The 22,943-nt window shown below is 50.2% G+C and overlaps 2 protein-coding genes across 13 annotated transcripts in view; both read left to right on the top strand.

Moving 5' to 3' along the window:
• Window positions 1-11,140, top strand: part of RNF213 (ring finger protein 213) — a 57,325-nt gene extending 46,185 nt beyond the window's left edge. The window contains exons 53-71 of the mRNA XM_063351827.1: window positions 91-219; window positions 828-938; window positions 1,182-1,424; window positions 2,088-2,169; window positions 2,789-2,823; window positions 3,164-3,258; window positions 3,991-4,150; window positions 4,487-4,667; window positions 5,504-5,598; window positions 6,175-6,426; window positions 6,726-6,858; window positions 7,537-7,620; window positions 7,996-8,176; window positions 8,300-8,501; window positions 8,649-8,726; window positions 9,037-9,234; window positions 10,057-10,146; window positions 10,276-10,454; window positions 10,973-11,140. Coding sequence (XP_063207897.1) covers window positions 91-219; window positions 828-938; window positions 1,182-1,424; window positions 2,088-2,169; window positions 2,789-2,823; window positions 3,164-3,258; window positions 3,991-4,150; window positions 4,487-4,667; window positions 5,504-5,598; window positions 6,175-6,426; window positions 6,726-6,858; window positions 7,537-7,620; window positions 7,996-8,176; window positions 8,300-8,501; window positions 8,649-8,726; window positions 9,037-9,234; window positions 10,057-10,146; window positions 10,276-10,454; window positions 10,973-11,126 — 2,682 coding nt within the window. The 3' untranslated portion in view covers window positions 11,127-11,140. The remainder of the gene's footprint in view (window positions 1-90; window positions 220-827; window positions 939-1,181; window positions 1,425-2,087; window positions 2,170-2,788; window positions 2,824-3,163; window positions 3,259-3,990; window positions 4,151-4,486; window positions 4,668-5,503; window positions 5,599-6,174; window positions 6,427-6,725; window positions 6,859-7,536; window positions 7,621-7,995; window positions 8,177-8,299; window positions 8,502-8,648; window positions 8,727-9,036; window positions 9,235-10,056; window positions 10,147-10,275; window positions 10,455-10,972) is intronic.
• Window positions 11,141-11,174: 34 nt separating this feature from the next.
• On the top strand, window positions 11,175-22,943 carry ENDOV (endonuclease V). 12 transcript variants are annotated; one of them, XR_010073255.1, is made up of 10 exons: window positions 11,175-11,697; window positions 12,187-12,358; window positions 13,517-13,651; window positions 14,088-14,127; window positions 14,230-14,342; window positions 14,452-14,520; window positions 15,210-15,338; window positions 18,548-20,933; window positions 21,507-21,583; window positions 22,657-22,943. XR_010073255.1 is itself a non-coding variant. In XM_063351828.1 (9 exons), the coding sequence occupies exons 1-9, from the start codon at window positions 11,477-11,479 to the stop codon at window positions 22,685-22,687; spliced, it is 987 nt and encodes a 328-aa protein (XP_063207898.1). In that variant the 5' UTR covers window positions 11,175-11,476; the 3' UTR covers window positions 22,688-22,943. The 12 variants fall into 12 exon arrangements, 7 of the variants coding, with proteins under 7 accessions (XP_063207898.1, XP_063207902.1, XP_063207901.1 ...); XR_010073257.1 differs by lacking the exon at window positions 18,548-20,933 and having other exon boundaries at window positions 15,266-15,338; XR_010073256.1 differs by having other exon boundaries at window positions 15,266-15,338; window positions 18,548-21,583.

The following is a 22,943-nucleotide window of genomic DNA, read 5'->3' as shown; positions in this document are numbered from 1 at the left end:
GCCACAGGTCTTGGGAGGAAGAGGAGACTGTGCCTTGTCCAATGGCTGGCTAACATCCACAGAGCTCACCATGGGCTCTTCCCTTTGTAGGTGCAGAACAGCCAGTCTAATCACATCGATCGTTACCTGGCATGTGGCGAGAATTACAGAGTCCTGCGTGATGCCGTGGGGAAAGCCATGATTGAGTGTAAGACTGAGGGTCTTCTGGAGGCAGAGAAGGTAGGGCACGTTCTCGTCACCATTATCCTGTTGTGGGTTCTGGATGGCCAGTGGTTAAGCTTTACGTGTTCCTGTTGGCAGTGTCTCTTCCAGTGGAGATGCCTGGGTTGCCTTTGCCTGGAAGTTACTGTGCCTCATCCTGGCAGACACGCGTCTGCTTTACTTTCTCACCTGTGTTCTAGCATGTGTAACTCTGAGGTTGTTTCTGTTGGTTGCCTCATCTTGCTTCTCTCCCCTTGTAATATATCCCAGCAGTTTGTTTTACAGTAAGCAATACGGGCACCTTGCAGCCAACTGACTGGAGAGTAAGCAGATCATCCAAGAAGCTTTAAGCCCCTTCCCTGCCTGCCCACATCTGCCTAGCCTTGTGTGATTTCTCTGTAATTGTAACCTTTTTCCAAGACGTATTTTGTGTGTGAAAATCTTCAGGATTACTCATTTATGGCTTGAAGAGCCATTTTGGCACTATCCCCCGTCATTTGTGGGGAGAGCTTTACCACAGACCTGCTAGGGCCCGCATATTCCCGTAACCAGCTGAAACCTTGTCAAACTCTACCTGCAACAGCTATAGCCTCTTCTGCGCCATATCATCAGTTCTTCTTTTCTAGGCATCTAGCAGCTCCCCGGCTGTACAATCTGTCCATCTGCTCCTGGCTATTTTCAGAGAGGTCACTGCCCTGTACGGAGTTAGTGATTCAAATCTTCATCCCAAAGAGCAGGTAAAATATTTCACTTCGGAAGCTCGTGACAAACCTGCTTTATTGATAAGGGTGAATGAGATTTAAATCATTGGCGGAAGAGCCTTTTGTTCTCCTGCCCCAAATAGAGTTAGGTCCTGATCAGAGCAGACTGAAAATGTCTTCAAAGCAGGGGCAACACAGCATGGGAAGCAGCTGATAGTCCTCTTCAGTTTGGTGGGCAACATCACACTGGTTTTATTTCTTTTAAATATGTGCTTTCAGCAAAGAGATGCTATGACTAAGTTCATCCAGAACTCCCGAGTCCTGAATACTCCAGACCTGCAGCACTTTGCAGCTTCTCTTGTGATGAATTCACTGCCATCTCTGACAGTGGATCCCCAAAGCTTCAGCCACGGCGGAGCACTAGTTGAAATGGCTGTTCACACCGCAGCGGTCCTGCTGTGCGGGCAGAACCCTGTCCTGCAGCCCCTCAGGAATCTGGCATTCCGTCCGCGCGCCATGGAGGTAAAGAGAGTTGGCTCGGGTGGCACTTCAGTGTGTTGCTAGTTCTTTTGTGTATCTGCTGGACCCTCTACAACCTAAGCTTTCTTAACATCAAAAGCACCAGCTTATTGTTTTAGCTGTGAATTACTGCTGTATGATTATTTCATTGGGATTAATTAGCACAAAACCAAGCTCTGGACTGGCACCTTTTCAAGGTACCTCTGCGTCCTGAGCCATATCAGGCAAATACTTTTGCAGATATTTGAGTGAGCAAGTCTGAAAGCCGTTGGCAGCTCGTGCTGCGGAGACCTGCGTGCTCTAGAGGGTAATGGCTCATGGAGCCCTAGGCTGAGTTGGGGTGGAGGGATCTGCTGCTCTACTGCTGGCTCTCCGAGGCGTAAGGAAGCGTGCTGGTACGCACCAGGGTACATCAGGCCACCCCAAGAGGAATCCAGTTCAGGACGTCTAGAGTGTGCCTATGCAAGGCTTAACAATATTGACAGTTCCTAAGAGTGGATTTTTCAAAGGCAGATTTTGAAAATGTGCGCGTACATCATCTGTGTGACCTCTGCTTCCAGATGTCTCTTGTTCCCCATCGTGAATAAGGAGCCAGTGAGCAATTGCTACAGGAAAGAATGGATTTATATATTCATTTGTCACCTTTTCTTCCTTTTTCGTCCTTAGAGCTCTTTTCTGCCTACAATGCCAGAAGATATAATGGTCCAGGCGAGGACCTGGAAAGGAGTGGCCTCTCTGCGCTGGTACAGTAAGTGCTCCTGACTGGCTGTGAAAGAAATTGAAGGATAATCCTTGGGTTTTGAATGAAACTGTTCCAAATGTGAGGACAGACACACTCCTCTTCTCAGCATGAGTTATCCTTTGTAAATTAAGATTTGTGTGGGTAGTGCACTGAAGTGCATCGAGCTTCTGTTTGGTCTCAAGTCTGTAGCTGTTTGCAAAGTTTGAGTGTGCAGAAGACCTGTCCTGTTACTTCTGGCGATGTTAAAAGTGGTGTGAGCCGAAGAGGAGCACTTTGCCACCTTCCTGGCCAGCTTCCAGGTCTCTGCTTTCCGCAGCAGGATCTTACGGCAGACTAGGAATCCAGGGCTGGGAGTGCTCATGCTTACCAGCCCATTTGGTATTCAGCAGCAGAATCTTTCAAGTTTCCATTCCTTGTTCCTCAAGGAGAGAAGCACTGAAAAATTCCTTGGATTCCCATGTGGGCCTATCGCTCCTTTGAGCTTTGGGACTGTCAGTGCTTTTGATTAGATCTTGAAGCGTATTTCTTGCTCCAAGATGATGGTCCCTATGAAAGGAAAGAACAGGGGCTTTATAAATGTCTGTCTTTATAACGCTGACCTGTTTTTTTCTCTCTCTCTTGATAGCATGTCCAAATGGCCACCCCTGTGCTGTAGGAGAGGTAAGAATTTGAGATTGGTGGGGTTTTAAGCAGGTGGTGTTTTCAACAATAAACTGTTCTGGTTTATTTTATTTACTGATTTTTATGTTCTATTGCACAGCAGTTCATTTTCTAAATTCTCGATATTACGAATCTCTTTGCCATCATCATGTAAAATTTAGAATAGCTCTAGCACAGCTTATACCATAAATGCAGGAAACAAGAGAGGCAGAGGTCCGTTGCCCAGTATATGGCAGTTTACGAATTAACCAGTTACAGCTTGAATTTTTGTTTCACTTTCTTTCTCTGCTGGAGCAGCTCTTACTCTGGAGTTCAGTGTTCTCATTTTGCTTTTTGCTAGTGTGGCCGCCCCATGGAAACTAGCCGCTGTGTCGACTGTGGTGCCCAAGTTGGAGGGAACCAACATAAACCACTGCCTGGCTTTCAAGAATTACAGTATGCTTTGATTCATTAACCTTTTCAGCACTAAATGATGTGGTATTTGCCTGTCATATGCTTCCAGGGCAAAAGGTACCAACCACTTCATGCTGCTACCTGAAAGGTGGGATCCCCTGTTAGCTCGGACATGGGCCTCTGAGGGGAAGAGGCTCCGCAGTTAGGAGTGCTGGCATAACTCTGACTTGGCAGGAACTGCCTTAACGTAAGATCTGGTCAAGTTGCTGGTTTAGGGTTTTTCATCTCCCTGCTCATCCAGGCCGATAACAGCGTATGTGGTTCTACGCTAACATATAGTAATAGCCAACGTTTTCTTAAATGGGTCAACACGGCTGAAGAACTTCTACCAGAGCTCTGGGAACTATAGCTTGTGCTCCCTCCTCCTCGATTCTCTGGATTAGCACTTGCAGCTCTTGTGTAAGACTGTTAAAGTTACTAACTCTAACAGCAGTGGCTCCTTGTCTATCCAGCACAGAGTTGGCTGATCTTGCCAACTTTCATAGAAAACTTACTAGGAAGAGATGTCCAAGGAAGAGTAATCAGCCAGCAAAACCAAACAGATCGGCTTATTTGTGGACAAAACTTACTGGAAGTCCTCATTCCCCTGTAGCACTCTTAATTGGCAGATATTCAAAGAACTTACTTATGGGTCAAAAAGACATGACTGGATATCAAAGACAACCCTTGTGTGTTTTTTGTCAAGGCAAAAACTATATATGTACTTTCCAACAGGGCTTATGAAGACAGAACTCAAACCGGACACATACTTGGAGATGCAAAACACAGAAAAACAGCGGGAGTGTCTGATCGGGCCATGTCCCCAGTTGTCTTTGTTCTGATACGCTTGCTCACGCATCTGGCAATGTTGCTGGGAGCTGCAAAAGATCCTCAGGTATCTTCCAATAATAGTTCCAAGAGGCCACATGAAATGTAGTGAAACCTTTTGTATGATGTTGGTCCTTTTCATCATACTGCCAAGTAACTAGGGCAGTCTTTCAAGACACAAGACCCAAATTCACTTCCCTCATTGCCCAGGAGCGATTTTGGTTCCTTCATGCACCATTTGCACGTGTGCATATAGACACACAGCTGCCTTTATTTGTTCAAGTGGTAGAAAATCCCATAGGATGGAGTTGAGACTTTCTGGTAAGACTGTAGCTCTGCGTGCCACGCGCTTGAACTGGATGTTATTGGCTGTGCTCATTCGTCCCTTTTTGTTTCTCTTTAGTCACTGCAAAAGATTATCAAGCCACCAGTGCATGACTCGGTGAGTTTCCTACAGCAGCATATTCGGCAGGATTTGGTACAGCTGACAAAAATTTTGGGGAAGAGCGTGGATGAGACTATCAACATCCTTCATCTTGTGCTCAGCAGCCTCCTCAAGGACCCCCATCATCACCGAGGCCAGTGTAAGGAAAACTACCTGCCATATCACACCTGCAGGCTAGATCAGCACTTCGAGAGCAGCAGTTATTTAGCTTCTTTGCTGATAGACTATTTCCAAGAAGCAACAGCTGAGCTTATGGGGAAGATCCAGAAATTTGAGGCTTGTTTCTTGCTGTAGGGAGTGAAGAATTTTTGACAGTTTACTTCTCTTTCCGTTGCATACGTGGGGTTTGCAAGGTTTGGTGCCTCATTCTGAAAAGGAATTACTGAATAAATAACCTCATGACACATTGACAGAGCTTTCAGCTCACAAGCAGAGGCGCTCCTCAAAGCGCAGTAGCTCATCCTGTGTATAATCCATATGCTGCCCTCTAAATGACTACCAGGAAGCTATTTGGTAGCAGAGGGATAGCAGGGTACGGTTCATGGTAGAATCTGGAGTTCAAGTTGACATGAGTCATTGTGTCATAGTGGGGATTTATTATGTCATAGCCATATTTTTAGTGTGACAGCACAAATCCATATTCCATGCCCTGTTCTTCGGTCTGTCATTGATCATGGTCTGACTTTGGACAACTTGTTTAACCTTTCTGTGATTATGAATGACTTGTATAAATGTCCACATCATTCAAATGGAAGAGTGGACCACAAGTTTCTGAAAACCTGCAGTCATTGCCTGCTGGTTTGGATGACGCTCTCCAGTTAGACCAAGATACTTGTTTAGCTTCTAGGACTTCTGTAATTGCTCTTGGCTCATCATGCTAACTTGCAAGGATGTCACTTCTGGAAGCTTGGAGAATCTGTGCTTGTTTTTAACTGAAATGTTGCAGATGTAAGAGACTAAATATTCCTGTTGCAGGGCCAGTTCAATTCGATGATGTGCTCTCCACCAAGGAGAACAGAAACAAATGGGAAGAAATTGTTGCAAACACAATTATTGTTCCTGAATTGGAGGTGAGAGAATTGCTGTATAAAATTTCAGTAGTTGAGCAGTTCAAAATCCACTTATTTGGAAATCTGACCTGCTGTAATATCTGTGCTACGCTTTTCGCCCAGCTATTCCTAAAGCCAAGCCATCTGTGACACAACTACAGGTTAGCTTTAATTTGTAAGAGTCGGACAACTTTATTCTACCAGTGGAAATGAGTATCTGAGACTAGAGTTGTGCTATGAAGATTTTGTATTGTTAGAAAAGCAAAAATTAGCTCAATTAAAAGTATTTGTCCAAGTGAGCATATGGTTGCCCCAAATGAATCCTGTCTGCCTCTTTTTGCCCCCATATACATCATCGTACGAATGGAAGACCCGTGAGTTGGACAAGCTGGAGAACAAAGAATAACTTTATGGTATAAACAGCTGTATTGCAGTGTGTGTTTCATATGCCTTCCCTGGCAGCTCATCTTCTGCTTTGACGTATTTGTTCATCAAGCTATTAAAGAAATATACTCTAGTGGAGGCTCATCATGGCAGGTCACTGCCAATTCTGATATAATTTCTCCCTTTTTTTCTTCTTTTTTTTTTTAAATGCAGGATTTGGATAAAAAACTTCTGAAGTTAAATAGACAAATACAAGAAGATGAGAGAATTTCTTCCAATCCGATAGTGAAAATAGTGTATGGTGACCCCGTCACTTTCCTGTCCCAGCTGCCAAAGGACAGTCACATACATCATTCCAAGATGTGGAGCTGTCGAAAGAGGATTTCAGTGGAGAACCTGGGCCACGTAGTCCAGCAAAAGAATGCCAAGGACGCTGTCCCTCTCCTTTGGAAGTTTCTGCAGAAGGTGGGTGTGACACAGGGATGAGAGATCAGCTCGCAGAATCCCAGACTGGTTGAGGTGGGAAGGGACCTCTGGAGGTCGCCTGGTCCAACCCCCTGCTCAGGCAGGGTCGCCTGGAGCCAGCTGCCCAGGAGCAAACCACTGTTTGATTATACGTTGTCTTTAGTCTCAGAACTTTCTATAATCTTGAGAAATGAATGTGTGAAATATTTTTTTTTTTCTTTTAAACATTTGAAGAGGAATTCCACACAAGTATGCAAAACTGGTTTGTCCAAGCTCATAGGCCCCCTTTCCTCTTCCAGGAACCAGAGCTGAGGCTGGTTAAATTTTTACCGGAGATTCTGGCTCTGCAGAGAGACTTGGTGAGGCGGTTTCAGAACACCACTGATGTCAAGCACTGCTCAATCAGAGACTTCCTCAAGGAACCCCTCTCAGGTGAGAGAAGCCTTTGTCAAAACTGTAATTAGTGAAATAAAAAGCACTGGATAGTCCAGTTGAAAATGAAGGAGAAAACTTCTCTTGAGCTTGCGGTTTTAAGGCCTCATGTTTTCCTTCTAACTCCCATCCAAATGAATTGAGACCTTACTATGGAGTTACGCTTGGGAAAAGTCCTCAGGTGGCTTTAAAGGGAATTAAGCACAGGAAGATTGTTCACAAGGGGTGGGGACTCTGCTCAGAGATAGGCAAGATAAATCCCTGGACGCGGCAATGGGCATGTTGAATTTTTAAGCTCTGCCCTAGAGTAGGGCCTGCCTAAGAGGTGGAATGGATGTCCTTCCCTTCCATTTGTGAGCAGCACACAGACATTTTGTGGCAGTCCTTCAATTGTATTTAAGTGCAATGACTTATGTTTTTAAATACTTATGGAGAAGTAATTAAAAGTGATGCTGAATCAGACCAAGGATCCATCCAGCCTTGCAGCCTGGGCCAATAGCAGACAACACAGAAGAGTATAAACAAACAGAGCAAATGATTCAATTTGATAACATTACAAATCTGTTTAAAGCGTATTTAGTCTCTCAGTGGTGTGCTTTGAAAATTCATATATTACGGAGTTTCATGGTGTTGCCAGTAAAAGGTGTTTTGAGGGTTTGTCTTTCTGTTATTCCTCAGATGTGATGAGGGACCTATTACAGAGGAGAGTGAAAGTGTTTCTGTCCGTTTGGAACAAGCTGAGACGCTCGCTGGACACCAATGGTAAGGACCCTTCTTTCCCGGCGCTGTTTTGAGAGCGATGGAGGCAGGAGCTTGCCGGCTGTCAGATAGTGCTCCTCTACTACTGCCCTTCCACGGTTCCAAGTTCCTCCCATCAGTGATGCTGAGACGTAGCCTCAGTACTGGCCTTGGCCGTTAAAGGTTTAAGATCTTGGTGGAAACGGAAGAATTCGTTTCCCTCTCGTAGTATTCTCACCTGAACTTGCTCTCTTTAGTGCTTACAAGTAATGGAAAGAGCGCTGCTTTTTTTCAGGTTCTGTGCTTTCTCCTGACCTGGGTCGGCTCAGGAGAGGCTTGCTCATCGTGGGCTGGCTCTGGGCCACCTCAAGCAGCAGTCTTCCCTGCCTTTTCTTTCAGGGGAAATTAAGCTTCCTAAGGGCTACTGTGATGCTGACCTGACCCTGGACAGCAAGCTTGAGGTCCTTCTGCCACGTCGCCAGGGGCTGGGCCTCTGCTCCACAGCCTTAGCCAGCTATCTCATTAGTCTGCACAATGACTTTATCCACTCCGTGAACAAACACAACAAGGAAGATGACAGGTATGCTGCTATTCCAGCTAGGCTGGGGTTTTTGGGGCTCTGTTGTATCAGCTGCTACCACATCGGCTTTCCCTGCTTCAAAAGGCTTCTTGCTTGAAATGAAGACTGTCTTCTCTTCTGCAGGTACTTGATCAGTGCGTCAGAAGCGGCTGACCTGCACTTGATCAGTTATGAGGTTGAGAGAGACGTGATTCCTCTCATCTTGTCCAACTGCCAGTACAGCATGGAGAAGGGAGGGGAGACATTGCAGGACTTTGATCTGGAGAGGATCCAGCAGCAAGTCATCAGCAAGTTCCTGCAGGGGAAACCACTCATCACCCTAAAGGTAGGAGAAGGCAGCTAGCTATGTTTTCTGCAGACAACTTCTTGGCTGATGTTGGAGCCCTGCAGTGTCTCCTGCAGCCAGGCATGCGCTGCAGCAGGGTTAGCAATGTTAACAAAGCTCTACAGCCATGGGTTTCTCTCCTGACAGGGAATACCCACCCTCGTGTACAGGCATGATCGGAATTATGAACAGCTGTTTAACGATGTCAGGAATAAGCTGGATCAGGTGAGTTTCTGCATTGGAGGAAACAGGGCAAGCATGTGACCCCTGGCATCCCAAGAAATGTTAAGTTTGTCTTCTGTCACCTGCCTTGTTCATCTGAAGGCTTGTCTGCTAATCTCTCGGCATGCCTGGAATATGTACCAACTGGCCTTCTTTTGTCAGTCAGGATTTATGAAGGAAAGGGATATAGTTACACATTTTCAGTTTCTTAAATTGGAAGCTCTGCCATCTTCCGTGACTCTAGCAACTTGACTAGCAATAAGGAATGGCTCTAAACTAATGTTAGCAACTGCTTTGACTTCCTGGTTTTCAGAGTGCTCTCCCCAGTTCTGTGATGAACATGATCAGTGGGGAACTACAGTCTTACAGTGACATCTGTGATGCTCTGTCTGTCACTGAAATTACCTTGGGGTTCCTGGCCATGGCTGGAGAGAATGCCGAAATGCTTCTGACGGACTACATAGAAAATGTTCTGCAGATGGGTGATCAGACAAACCCTCACGTACTGCAGGTGAGCCCTGAGAGCAAAGCTCTTATTCTTACAGGATAAACTCTGCACTGGTTTAAACTAAATCCAGCTGGTCTGATCTCCTAGCCCAGCAAAAGTTCAGCTTGAAAAGGCATGCGATAGAATTCCCTCCCCACCATATTCGGTAACAGGGGAGGAACAATTTTCTCTTCCCCTATAACCAATGTTTGGAAGGTGGGAGCATCTAATAGCTTGTGACGCTCAGCGGGTTCTTGCAAAACCCTGCAGAGAGGTCAGGAGTGGGATGTGCAGCAGGCTGAACTCTGGAGAACCGAGCTCTTCTGTCAGCACCAGGAAGGAGAATTCTCAGTTGAGTGTCAGCATAATTAGTTGCAATGCTGAAACTGAGAAAAGGCAGAACTTTCAATTACGAGTCAGCTTTCAGTGCCACTGCCTTGCCTGGTGCTGAGCAGGATTGAAAATATCCCTTCACCTCTCAAAAGTGGTGATAGGGGAAAGTTTTATCTCCTAATGATGTGTGAAAAGCGGGCTGATACTCCTGCTGATAAGAGGGCAAAGGCACTGTGCTCTCCCAAGTACGTGCGACAGTCCTATCACTTTCCCACTCTGTTTCATGATACCAAAAAGATGGATTATTGGAGGCAAAATGGGGAAGCTGGAGAGAGAAGCTTATTGCAGACGGGCATCCACACCCAGGTTAAAAGGGCTCAATGAACTCCCTGCTGAACTCTGCGCTTGGGCTCCTCTGCACTTTCGACCTGCGTCGGCTGGGCAGGGTGTGGATGGGTTCCTAAATACATCCCTTGCATCCAGTTTCACTCCATATATGCGTTTTTCTTTCAGGCCCTTAGACGATGCCACCTAAAGCACAACATAGCCCTATGGCAACTTCTCTCTACCCACAAATCTGAGCAGCTTCTGCGCCTCAAAAGGGTAAGGCACACCGACAACTGCAGTGTCTGATCAGTTGTTTTGTTTTTTCTTCTCTAAATGAAGTTGCTCAAATGTGTATGGTTGGTTCATTTTTTTATTTTTTTTTTTCCCCTCACTGCATTTTTTTAGGATCCTTTTGTAGACGTCAGTACAGCCTACAAAGTGGAGCTCAGTCCAGAGATTGCCAAGCTCCTCAACACTTTCCTGGTCCACTCAAGGCTGGAAACCTTCCTGCAGGAGCTCCATGAAATGATCATCTTGAAGCTGAGACGTGTCCGAGCTGTGGATGAATTCAGACCCACGTGGAGGTAACAGATTTATGCAGCCCGATCCAGCCCCCGGCTGTTGTCATTAACTTAAGCTGAAAATGCATGGGATAGGAACGGTTCCCTTGGCAAAGGGCCGTGCCCCTGGACACAGAGCACAACCACTGTTAAGACTGTGCAGCTAGTTTGTAGGACACGCTGCCTGTATGTCTGCATGTATAACTCCTCTTCATCTCACACGAGCTGGTTTGGGAGCACTGCTGGAATATACCAGGGGCTGCTGTAAAAACGATGAACGCAAAGCACTCGCACAGTCACTCAGATGGGCACAGGCACCTTTCCACACACACAGCCTGGCTCTGACCTGCAGCCTCCCATTTCTGGCTTCTTTAGTCTCTCTGTACGTCTGACTGGCTGTTCAATCCTTCTCAGTTCAAAATACTCATATTAAAACTCCATATACTTAATGTTGGTGCATTCCTACCCCATGAAATACGATGTGGCATTTGTAGTTTGCCACACCCTGTTTATTAATACTACTTTTGCTCTTTGATTTCCAGCCTGAAGGAATCGCTCCTTCCTTACCTCGACGCAAAAGACTCCGAATTAGCTACGGAACTGGAGGAGACGTTCCCGGATGAGATTCTCCTCTCTCACGCCACTGCTACATGGAAAGCAGCCGCTCTCTTCAAAAGAGAGCGCAGGGAGAGCTAGAACCAGTACCTCCCCCCCTCTTCCTCACGCACAGGGCCTCGCCGTGCCACACGTGCCGTGGGGGAGATTCTTGGGGTTTTGGGGTTTGGTGTTGGGGTTCCGTTTTTTTACTAACTTCAGTACTATCTTACGAGGCACAGATCAGCTGCATTCCTATCATGTATCAGGATCGCGGAGAGACACAAAGCTGCACCTTTAAGCGGAGATTATTTTGAAGGCATCATAAAAAAAAAACTAAAAACAAAGCGAACACCGGCAGATGAAGGATTTTTGTAAAAAGCATCCTTCCCTAATGCTGGGAAAAATAACTTTATTTTATTTTTTACAATCTGCATATACTTGTAATTGAGATGCAGAACCAGACTCCTCCTCCCGCCGCTCCGGTAGCGACGAGCAGGACGGGCCCAGGAAAACCCCCCCCAGGCCCAAGGAAGCCGCTCCGTCCCCGGCCGCCGCCGCGACCCCGGGGCCGGGCCCCTCTCCCGCCCCGCCGCTGCTTCCCAATAAAACTCGTTCACTCCCTTCCCGGAACGGCCTCTCTCCGCCCGCGTTCCCGGGGGGGATCGGGGAGGTGAGGCCTCCTTCCGCCGCGCCGCCATGGCGGGCCGGGCCGCGCCGCCGCCGGACGCTACGCTCCGCGCCTGGGAACGGTACCGGCGGGCGGGCTGCGCATGCGCCGGGGGTGGGGGGGTGTGTGGGGGGGGTTGTAGCCATGGCAACCGTGCGCGGCACCGGGCCGGGCCCTGCATGGCGGGGTGGGCCCGGCGGGGCTCCCCGCTTCGCCGCCCCGCTCCCTGGGCCGGCCCCTGCCCGGGGGTCCCCTTCCCTGCCCGCCGATCCCGCTTCCCTCCTGAGGAGAAGCGGGAAGCGAGGGGCCCTGCATGGTCCCATCCCCTCTCCGGAGCCAGCGGGGGTGGGGGGCGGCGGTTCCCGTGTCCCCTCGAGAGGATCCCCCCGCGGGGCTCGGCCCCCCGCGGTGCGGTGGGTGCTGGGCGGGATGGAGCGGGGCCGGGCGAGGCCCGGGGGCGGCCCCCCCCCTCACCGCGCCGCCCCGCCGCAGCGAGCAGGCCCGGCTGGGAGCCGGCGTGGTGGAGGAGGACACCGAGGAGTGGCAGAGAGATCCCGGTTTCGCCGGACTGGAGAGAGTGGGAGGCGTGGATTTATCGTACATCAAAGGAGACGACAGCAGCGCCTGCGCCTCCCTGGTGGTGCTCAGCTACCCGGCCCTGGAGGTAACGGCCAGGGACCCGCCTCGCTGCCGGGGCTGTGGCCGGGAAGCGGCCTGGGGGGTTCACAGCAAACACACCCGGAGGCCGTTGTCACCGCGCCTCTGCCTCCCGGCACAGCCGGGACTGACGGCGCGGGTGTCCGGCAGAGCCGCCGGCCCTGCCTTCTGCAGGAAAGACAAACAGAGAGAAAACAGGCGTGCGGATTTAGACGTAAGCTGAGGAAGATGCGGAGCAAACTGCTCCTGATCGCTCTCGTAGCATCCCCGGGAACTTAGGAGGCGTTGAGGGATAGGTTCAGTATGCGTTTCAGTGAGTTGGAAAATCAGAAAATGCCGTGCTGAGGGGTAGTCCCTGGTCAGGCACAGCAGTCTGGCACCGGTTTAGGCGTCGGTTGAAAATAATCAGTCTCAGCCACTACCCAGGAGACAAAAAGGATCATTGTTACTCGGTGCAGGTCGAGAGGGAATTGAAGCGTTTGTGGCACTCTGAGAGCAGGTGTCTTGTCTGTGAGTTCTTGTTGGGAATCAACTAATAATACAGGATGTAACATATAAAAGCCTTTTCGAAACTGCCACGAATCTCACATCCCACAGTTGTTTACTTGAATTAATAAAGACGTTTGGTCTCTTTTTCAGCTTTCAAAGCAATATAAAAATTAATTACAAAACCTGTAGCAAACAGAGAAATAAAGCTCAATACTGGCCACCGGGATTTTTATGAACTGAATTTCAAATCCTGCTTTGATTCTTGACTTGCCCTGCGCAAACGTTGTTTTGTCCCGTTTTACAGGGTTTCTTTTGGCCTGTCCCTGCACAGAGACGGGCGCCCTTTGATAATGCTCTGACTGGGTGAACTTTGAGGTCCCCCGCTGTGGATTTGAATAGCTGCCCTAATTTTGTTTCAAGGACTTCACTCCCGAGCAGGGAAGGGTAGGTGATGTTCAGCCCTCTTCTGTCAGCAGCCCGTTACCCACCCCCTTCTCTGAGCGGCAGACTGACGCAACCCAGTGGCCTTGCCTTTGTGGGAGAGATCCAGCAGCAGAGTGTTTTAAAAAAGATGAGGTCAGGGGACATAAACCAGAGGAGATGCCTCTGAAACAGTTAGGAAGCAAACAGCCAGGCCCTGGAGGTTGTTGTCTCTGTGCTGTCCTGCTGCTCCCAGGTGCTGTACGAGGACTGCCGGATGGTGACGGTGAGCGCCCCGTACGTGGCAGGATTCTTAGCCTTCCGAGAAGTCCCTTTCCTGGTGGAAGCTGTTCAGAGACTTCAGCAGGAGGAGCCCAGGCTCAGACCCCAGGTGTGGTGTATTTCTTTGTCCCAAGTTGAGATGTCACGGGGGTGCAGAGTGCTGCTGAAAAGTGTTCTTCCCTCCCCTGGGATGCAGTCTCCGGCTGTTTTCCACTGGTGGGGCGGAAAGTGCAGTGTCAGAGTTGTATCGATGGATCTGTCGCCCTTTCCTTAGGGACCGGGGTGCTAAGCCATGAACAGCCAGGCCTCCCTTGGCAACAGGAGTCCCATTCTCTGTGCAGCGCCAGTGGAGAGTGCTGCCAGCCGCCAAGAGCTCGTGCTGCTGGTCGTTTAGTCAGGTGTAGGCAGCACTGCAGGAAGACCCTTATAGAGAGACGTAAAAGGACTGAGACAGAATTCTTCCTCACAGGGCCAGCACCACTGTTTGCCTATTTGAGCAGCTCTCAGTGTGCACGAAATAACATATTTTTTTTTTGCTTTTTCAGGTACTCCTCGTAGATGGGAATGGCCTGCTCCATCCCAGAGGTAGGACTTTACCGGAGAGCCCTGCTCGCCAGGGTCTCCATGCTGCAGCTTGAGATTCCTGTTCTCTGGTGCCCGGCAGTTACAGTGTCGTCGTCTTGGCAGGATTTGGTGTGGCCTGTCACCTTGGTGTCCTGACGGATCTGCCATGCATTGGAGTGGCCAAGAACCTCCTGCAGGTGGATGGCTTGGTCAGGGATGAGCTGCACAGAGAGCAGGTTAGGCCAGGCTGGGATCTTATTTCCACTCTTTAATATCCCAAGAGAATTGGGACAGCTGCATACAAGTACTTCCTAACCAGCTGACCTTGTGTGTGTTTACCCCTAGATTCGTTCCCTGCAGAGGGAAGGAGATACATTCCCACTGACAGGCACTTCTGGGCGAGCCCTGGGCATGGTAAGCTGTGGGGAGTTTCCTATTTGCTTGGCCATCAAGTCTTCCAGCTTTGTGTAGCTGGGAGCACTGGAGGATGTTGCCTCTGTAGTGGGACTGTCTCAGTGACGTTAGTTCAGGAAGACACGGTGTGAGCAGGTGACCAGTAACACCGCTTTCCCCTTTCTGTGAGCACAGACGTTTGTAGAAGGAGTTGAGAGCTCAGGTGTTGGACGTATTCACGTCCATGGCTATGGCATCTGAGGTGCTGTGCTCCAGCACTCCTGTTAGTGAACCACAGTCAGGGAGAGGTGTCGCTTCTGTAGCAGCTTACCGAGAGGCAATATGGGAGCATCTGACTCAGAAAAGTGCTGCAGAAGTTCTGCATCTGACTCAGAAAAGGAAGCGGGCAGGTGTAAGAAACTTCCTGCGAGTGGTGGTATTTCAACATAGTCTGCGTTAGCGAGTCTCACTGCTTCCCAGAGCAGCGTGAGGCACTTGGGGAAGGGGCACAAGGGGTCCAAAAGGGCAAACAGTCCCTTTGAGGAGATACTGGGAAGTGGAAGAGGTTCAAGAAAGCTGGGAGTTGCCAAATACAGAGCCAGCATCCCACCTTCTGAAGGCAACTGGCTAGCTTATAATTCAGCTGCTGCTCTGTATTTGTTAAAATAAGCCTCTTAAGTATTTGATCTTTCTTGTTTCTGAATGCACAGGCCCTGCGTAGCAACAACAACAGCTCTAAGCCGCTTTATATCTCTGTGGGTCACAGGGTGTGCCTGGAGACAGCCGTGCGTCTAGTCAAGTCCTGCTGCAGGTACCGGATCCCGGAGCCCATCCGTCAGGTACAGAAGCTGGGGAGCTGAGGAAGGGGAAGGCAGGCCTGGAGCAGGGAAGCAGGCAGTGGAGAGGGCTGTGGGTGCCAAGCCTCTGGCGACGTTTCAGAGCCTCAGTTTGCCACCCATCTGCGGCTGACAGTCTGCAGCTGGCACCCTTCTTGCTGGCCTGTTCTCCCCGGCCTGTCGTGGTGGTGTTTACACGGTAGTTAACTGACTTTCCTTCTTCCTTGCTTGTTCACTGACGCAGTGCCCAGAAGCACACACGGCCCTTACTGCAGACCCAGCCTGACGGATTTCTCGGTTCCTCTCTGCAGGCAACTTCTCTGATGCTGATGTTTGTTAATACACAGGAGCTGGAAATGCAGTTTTCCTGGGCACTTTGAGCCTAGCACAGACTGCAGTGCTGCTCCTCTGGGCTTTTCCCTGCTACTGCACTCCGCAAGGAGCTGCAGGCTCTGAGGCGGCAGCCAGCCAGTAGGTGACAGCACTGGATCACCGTCAGCGAGCCGCAGTGCCGCCAAGGCTCAGCTTCAGAATAATTAAATGGCAGCAGGACTTGAGGAAAGGATCTAGAGAAGTGCAAAGCCCCTGAGACTTGTGGCCTGACAAGTGCTTCCTTTCTGTCAGGCCACCCTGCTGTTGGTGGCTCAGGCAGGTCTGACCCAGCGACTGCCGCGGGAACGGGGCCCGTTCAGACGTCCATGTTCCTAACATTGCCCTGGAACGCGCCGTTCGCGTGCTGCACCGCCGAGCTTGTCAGGTGTCTGGCCACCTTTGCTCTGCAGCTCCTCGGAGCAGCACTGAGGGGATCCTGCTGAGGGCTGTTACGCAGTCTCTGCGCACAGGAGCTTCTCGTTGGTACTGCAGTGTGTTTTGTGAAAACAGAGTCTTGAGTCTGTAGTTATAAACCAGACAAAAATCTAACACCTTAGAGGAAAACAAACCTTGAAGTGTCCATACCAGACTGGAGTTTCTGATCTCATAAACCACTACCTGCCAGACGGGAGTAGGTTGATGGATCTTATGCAATCTCCTCCAGCAAGGGACGGAGCCTCCGCAGCGCTCTGAGCCAGCTCTGCAGTTCGGCGTGTGCAGAGGAAAGGGGAAGAGCATTCCCTTTGGAAACAAAAAGGTGTCTTGGAGCTTTTCATCACCCTCATTTCGTTTCCAGCTATCTCCAGCATTTGTCTGTGTTCTGAGGCTCTTCCAGTTCTCTAACCGCGACCTTTATTTAAAGTGATGGAATGAATTGTCACTTTCCTTACAGAGAGATTAAAAATCCAAAAGGGAGTGTTTACTGTAGAGGTAGAGGGATGGCAGGAGAGGAGGATACTTAAACTTTTCCATGGGACTTGTCCCTGTTACAGTTTCTCTCTATGGTAACTGTCACAGATCTTGACACAGGGCACTGCTGGAAGCCTCTTGAGCACCTAAAGCTGGAATTAGGAGGTAGCAGGCTGCAGAGAATCCTGCTGTGGATGACTGACTTGGCCTTGTTGCTGTGGTGTGTCCCCAGAACGAGCTTGCAGGCCTGATGAGTGATGTGCTTATGGCTTTCTTAGTGTCATGAAAGACTGCTGGATCATTAGCTCTTAGTTTGTAAGTTCTGGTAGCCCTAGAAGCATAAAGCTCTTAAGAGAGCTCAGCTGCCCATGCCTCTCGAGGCTGCAGTTATGGTTTGTATGAAAGCAGCACTGTGCTGCAGTGTGTGTAGCGCTGGGCGACTGTTGTGGGAACTCAAACCTGCTTTCCTAGAGGTATGGCTGGCCAGTCTCTGTGGGGTTTGCTGTGCTTCTTGGGCACGCAGCAGTATCTAGGCAGTCATCAGAAACAGTTTGATTTGCATTCAGCCCACGAGGTGGTCGTGCTGCCAAAGGAACTGTGGCTGTGATGCAGGTGAGAGAAGTGATCTTTCAGAGAAAGCGGAGGGAAGTTCATTATCGCCTGCAATCAGTATTTACATCCCACTTAGTCCTTCTTCCACATGTAAGTGCGAGGCTGATCTGGGAGAACTTTGCTTGCAAGGGGGTGATGTCTCTTTGCCCAGACAGCTTGTGAGATTTTGTGGTTCTTCTGCAGAGATTTGGTCATTTGGAGCTACCCAGACAGGGACTGAGGTAGGCAGGAGCTGTCATACCAGAATAATAAGCAAAGCATTCAAGCTGAGTGGCGCTGGAACGATACCAAGCCCTCCGGAGAGCAGCTGCCCTTGCCTACTTCTGGCAGAGGTCAGAACCCCTCTCCAGTGTTTGCCCACGCTCCAATCCTGCTCAGACCCAGCATCCCCACGCACAGCGGGGAAACAGAAGCTTTTATCGCTCTCCAGCTGACAGGGATTGCACTGGGACTGATTCGCCTGCTCTGGCTGTGCCGGGTCCCTGGTCGGCTGCACACCAGCCTCCAGCTCTCTCGATGATCCTTTTAGCTCCGGCTGGCACCTTGCCCGGCTGGTTCCTGCTGGCTCAGATGTGGCTGTTGGGACAGCCTGATGTTGCTCCAGCCCACCAAGAAGGACAGAAGTAGGCCTGCCCAGAGCTGTGAATTTCTGCAGGTCACTTCATGCGAAATATTAAACGCTCGTCCTTAGGAGAACTGAGAAAGAAGCCATCGTCCCTCTCCTCTGTGTGAATAGCTGCCGCTGCCCAGCAGGGAAATCAGTAGCAGATACCCTGAAACTCTGACTCCCTCCAGGTGTACCCCCTAGTGCAAGCTTGCCGTGTACACAGGGATCACCACTGCCCCTCATAAAATAGGCAAAGCAACAATTCCACACCCCAATGCCAGCACTAGTCCCCTCTGAAAATAGAAACAATCTGTGAGGATTATTACTGGACAGTTATCCATCTTATTGATTAGCCTCTTGGTTAATACGCTGGGTTAAGCTGTGTCTCAGCACTGTGTTAGGAGTGAGGACTGGCCAGTAATTTGCCACCTAATCAAGCATTAGCTTATGTTATCAGCAGAACGTGGTTGGGGTTCTTCTTCCCTAGAAAAACGGTTTGTAGATGTGACTCTTGCTACCTTGGTCTCCCAGTAGGGACTCTATTGAACAGCCTCCTTTCCTCGTTATAAAATACATCACGTAATCTCTTATCCTGAGGAGTGATCAAAGTTATTTGTCAGTTCGGTTATGAAACTGTCCAATTATAGAGAGAAAGGAAAAAAAAAATCTCCCAAACAAACCACCCCTTATGTAACTATTTTTCCTTCTCAAGCTCGCAGAATCGTTAAGCAGTTGTGGAGCTGCGTTTCCAGCCGGCAGAGCCTCCACCCGAGACATCTGACTAGGGATGGAGGGCGGTGGGGAGCTTCTTGAGGTACGGGAGAGGCTCTTCAGAAGCAGCCCAGCGATGAGAGCGGCAAGTGCTTCAAGGACAGCCACTGGGGATGCGTTAACCCACTTTATTAGCATGATCATCATGTGCTGCGAAGCTTTTCCAGCTGGGAAGGTCACATACTGCTTTTTAAGTGGAGAGAGACACTCTGCCTTTGAGGTGGGGCACAGCAGCTGTTCCAAAATGTCACAGCAAAGCAGTGTTTTTGAGAAAGGAAGTTTCTAAAAGAGAAAAAAACTTGGAGGGAATGTAAAAATCAACTCCCAGTTCTCGAAGGTGCTCAAGAGCCCAGGATCTGCATGCTTATGATACCATCCAAGAGTCTTCTGCACTGTAAAGCTGAACAGTAACACTTCTGGGGGGCAAGAACATCCAGTAAATGCCCAGCAACGCTTTCTGTAGCTCTTGAGATTTCCGTTTTGGTGTTCTCCTTGCCCCACTCTGACCACATGCTGTCCTGCACTGCTGATAAGACACCACAATCTGGTTTTCTTGGTGAGCGCAGGAGGGCTCATGTCCCAGGAGACTGTATCAGAAGAGGCAGGAACGGGACACTTGCATGAGGGTGGGTTTGATGAGGTTTGGTGATGGCTCCGAGATCAATTCCAAATGAGAAGGGCAGTGCACTGTGATTTTGGTAGCCTCAACATTACTCCTTTTGATTTTGGTACTGGAAAGCAGAGCCCAGAGCATGGATACGGCCCGGCGTGTAAAGTGCTCCCGCTGTCTTCCTTGGCAGCTTTGCCTTTGGACTCGTGAGGCAGGACAGTGCGAAGGGTGTGTCAGTCACTTGCCTTGCAACGGCTGCCAAGAAGCGATAGAGCCAAGGATGTGCTTGCGTCTTGTCTCTGCTTTTAGCGGGTGTTTTTACCTGCTTTAGCTGTATAGTCACCATCGCGCAGCCAGCACGCATAGGCAGGATGAGCCAAGCTCTTGCCTAGGGAAAAGGATGTGCAGCAGACGAGTGGTGTGCTTCTCCATCTGTTGCTGCACCATACAGCTGCTGGAACAGAGGAAGGAAAGGGATGGGTACAAGAACAGGCAATGCCAGCTTCTCTCTTTTCATCCCATGTCCTGTTGAGGAGTCGCCCGCTGGATTGCTGTATTCCCAAAGTCTTCACAGCCCTCTCCGTAGTCCCGTTTTCCCTCTCGATTTACAGTTTCCTGTGGAGGGCAGAGTCCCAGGTCTCAGCTAATAGTGACCAGAAAAGCTCATCCTCTGGGAACATTGCAGTGTCACATCTATAAAGATGATCGTGGAGCGCTGTGAGCCTGGAGGCTGCAGCCCCGCACCTGCTTGCGGTGCCAGTGGGGTCCCTGTCAGCGCAGTGCTGGGACACAGCTCTGTTCCACTGAGTGTGCAGTGCAGGTTATTGCAGCAGAGTCCATGGGGCATTCTGCTGCCCTGGGATCAGTCAATAAAAAGCTCCAGTATTTCCTCACCTTTTGAGGAGGGATCTATGAGCCACTGTCCCATGCTAAATTGCTTTGCAATGCTGCAGAAACCTGCCTTCGCATCCGTATGGTTTTGGCTCTCCGACAACTTTCTGGGTGCCAGGGGACACACTTCAGCGTAGGCTGAAGGTTTTCGATAGCTTTGAGCAGAAGGGGTGAAGAAGGACCAAAGAAATAGAAGAGCGGGCAGAGCCCTGGGCTGAAGGGGAGTCATTCTTTTTGAGCTTCTTTATCTGTGAGCATTTTGCTGACACACAGGAACCCCTGAGCACTATGGAGACCTGCATGTGATCGCAGCGTGCGATCCCTTCACAGAGCGAGGGTGGCGGAGCGGCTTCTGTTGCTTCAGTGGGAGCACTGGTTTGCTTTTTGGAACATCTCCTGTTGAGGGAAGGAAGACTTACCCTGCTCTCAAGTTTCTAACAAGTCTGTTCCATCTCTCATCGGTTAGTGATGAGCTATTGCCGGGGAAGGCCTGTGAAGCAGCTTAGCTGCTCGTTACATTTTCCTACATTGCCTTTGGAGGTGCCTACCTGTGGAAGAAGTCATTTGGGTCGGTTCGAAGGACAAAAGCACTAGACCACTCTCAGGCTCCCAGGACTCCTCCAGTCCAGCTCTGCTGCCGGGGTTCACCAGAGAGGGGTTGCAGTTCTGGCGGAGAGATAAGGCACAATGGGAAAGCAGCCCATCACCTCAGCAGCTCTCCCTTTGCCAGTGAACACCTTACAAAGCCTCTGGAAATCCTCGCTGGCCTGTCACATCCCTGGACAACGAGGAGGACATCTTAGGAGCCATTCAGTGTAGGGATAAGGTGAGGGATGCCAGCTGGGTCAGTGCTTGCTGCAGGAAGGCTCACTGCGCTGCAGTGTGGGCGGGAAGGCTGTGCTCCTTCATCCTCTGGGTCCCGTAGGGACCCTTGGTGAAGGCTGGTGACACTCAGCTGCAGCCGGGATTTGCTGAGGAAGCCCAGTCTGGGTCCCACTTTGGCTGTTCATCCCGCCGTGCTCGGGGTAGGTCGGGGCTGAGCAGACATTAGGCACCAGCTGGCAGGACCTGCCTGTGCCCCGTGTCTCACCTCCCTACTCCTGTGAGAAGTAAAGGGGCAGACAGCAAGGGTTCAGCGAATGTTGTTTCTGCCTCCGAAATGGACTGTACTCCAGGATCCTCTATTTCATTTTAAGTCTTCATTCTCACAAGCAGCTTGCAGTGAGGCACAGAAACCGAACAGGGAAAGAAACATGCAGGTTCCTCTGCAACGGAGTCATACAAAAGCTATTTGTGATGTACTGACATCAGGGTGCGCAGGGGCCTACTGAGAGAACAAAGGGGAGGCACCAAGCAGGCTGCTCAGTCCATTTTCACTCATTTTCCTCCTTAATTCCAGGCTGATATTAGATCGAGGGAGTATATTCGGAAGCAGCTGTGTTCACCACTGGAGGTCACGTCTTCTGGGCCGGAGAGGTAGGTGTGTGGGCAGCCCGAGCAGCTGCCTCTCCAAAGGGGATCTGCTCATGTAACGATCTTCAGTAATGGCATTAAAGGGACAGATGGGGTAACAAGGTGAGCTCAAGTGACATCAGGACACATGCTGCCTCCATAACGGGTGATTTCTGGCGATGGTAGCCATGCTACTTCACACGTTTCTTCCGCAGAGCACTGTGTCCTAGGCTGGGGAAGGTCACTGGGGATTTGGTCTGTTTCTGGCGCCTGCGATAAGCAAAGCGCTAACGCCCACAGGTGTGACACGAGGGTGAACAGAAATATCCTGCGGGGAGCTGGTTTCTGCCCGCAGAAAGCACAGGGAGGGTCGGACTCCCCCACTCTTGCATAACGTAGGCCGGCGGCCGCTCAGTCAGATGGTGTAAATCCACAGCAGGTCCACCGAGGCACAGGAGTTCCTGGTGTTGTGGCTGCGCGGCCGCTGCAGCAGAGTTCACAAGAGCGTTGTTGAGTTCCCTCAGACCCACACTAGTGCCAGGCTGGACAGGTACCGGGTGGCCCTGCCTGAGGAGCTGCTCGGGGGTGAATGAAGGACTGAAAGCCCCCTCTGCTCTGAGGGTCCTGCTGGACCAGAAGGAGTGAAGGTTGCCGGTGGCAGCAGTGACTGCCAGAGGCAGCTCCTGATGGACTCCTTAGGACATGTGGCTGGTGCAACTCATCGTGCTCTGCTCAGCACCTCTATTCTTTGAGTCATGCAGCCAGAAGCAAAAGAAGGGGCTTTCTCTGCTCTTGGAGCGGCAGTTGCACAGCGTGGCCAGCCCGTGGGGGTAGCCAGGTGCAGTGCCAGGTTGGGTGTCCCCGGTTGTGCTGGAGCTGCATCTCTAACACCTCAAACGCCTTCCTGCCACGGCCGATGCTGAAGCTCACACAAAGGCTAGCTAGTTTGGACGTCTGTGCAACATAAAACCCAAACTCATTCCATTTATGACCATATATCTCAAAACCTGTGTGTCTGAGCCCCTTTTAAGTGACATTGTTCGTCATCTTGGTTTCTGGTTTTCAAGTCTGTGACCCTTCCTTGTTTTTCTTCCTAGTGGAAAAAAGGAGGCTGAACTGGATGGTTAGTCTGATGCCAGAAGAAACTGCGGGGCTCCTCTTGACTGGATCCTCTCCTCCACCACGACGGTGGTTCTGTCGAGTGCGACAGCCGAGAGCCACCCCAGGGAGAGCAGCGCAAGGCCGTGTCAGTCAGGACAACGCCAGCCGCCCTGCGTGGTCCTGGTGGGCCGGCAGAGCTGCTTCTGTGCAAGGATAATGTTTAGGGCGTATTTCTCAGGGTTGATTTTTAAGCATTATAAAAATATTTGTGTAAGCAAAGGCA

The sequence above is a fragment of the Chroicocephalus ridibundus genome, chromosome 14, assembly GCF_963924245.1.
Source record: "Chroicocephalus ridibundus chromosome 14, bChrRid1.1, whole genome shotgun sequence".
NCBI lineage: Eukaryota > Metazoa > Chordata > Aves > Charadriiformes > Laridae > Chroicocephalus > Chroicocephalus ridibundus.
Note: the sequence above shows the minus strand (reverse complement) of the source record. Positions and strands in the feature narration are given on the sequence as shown.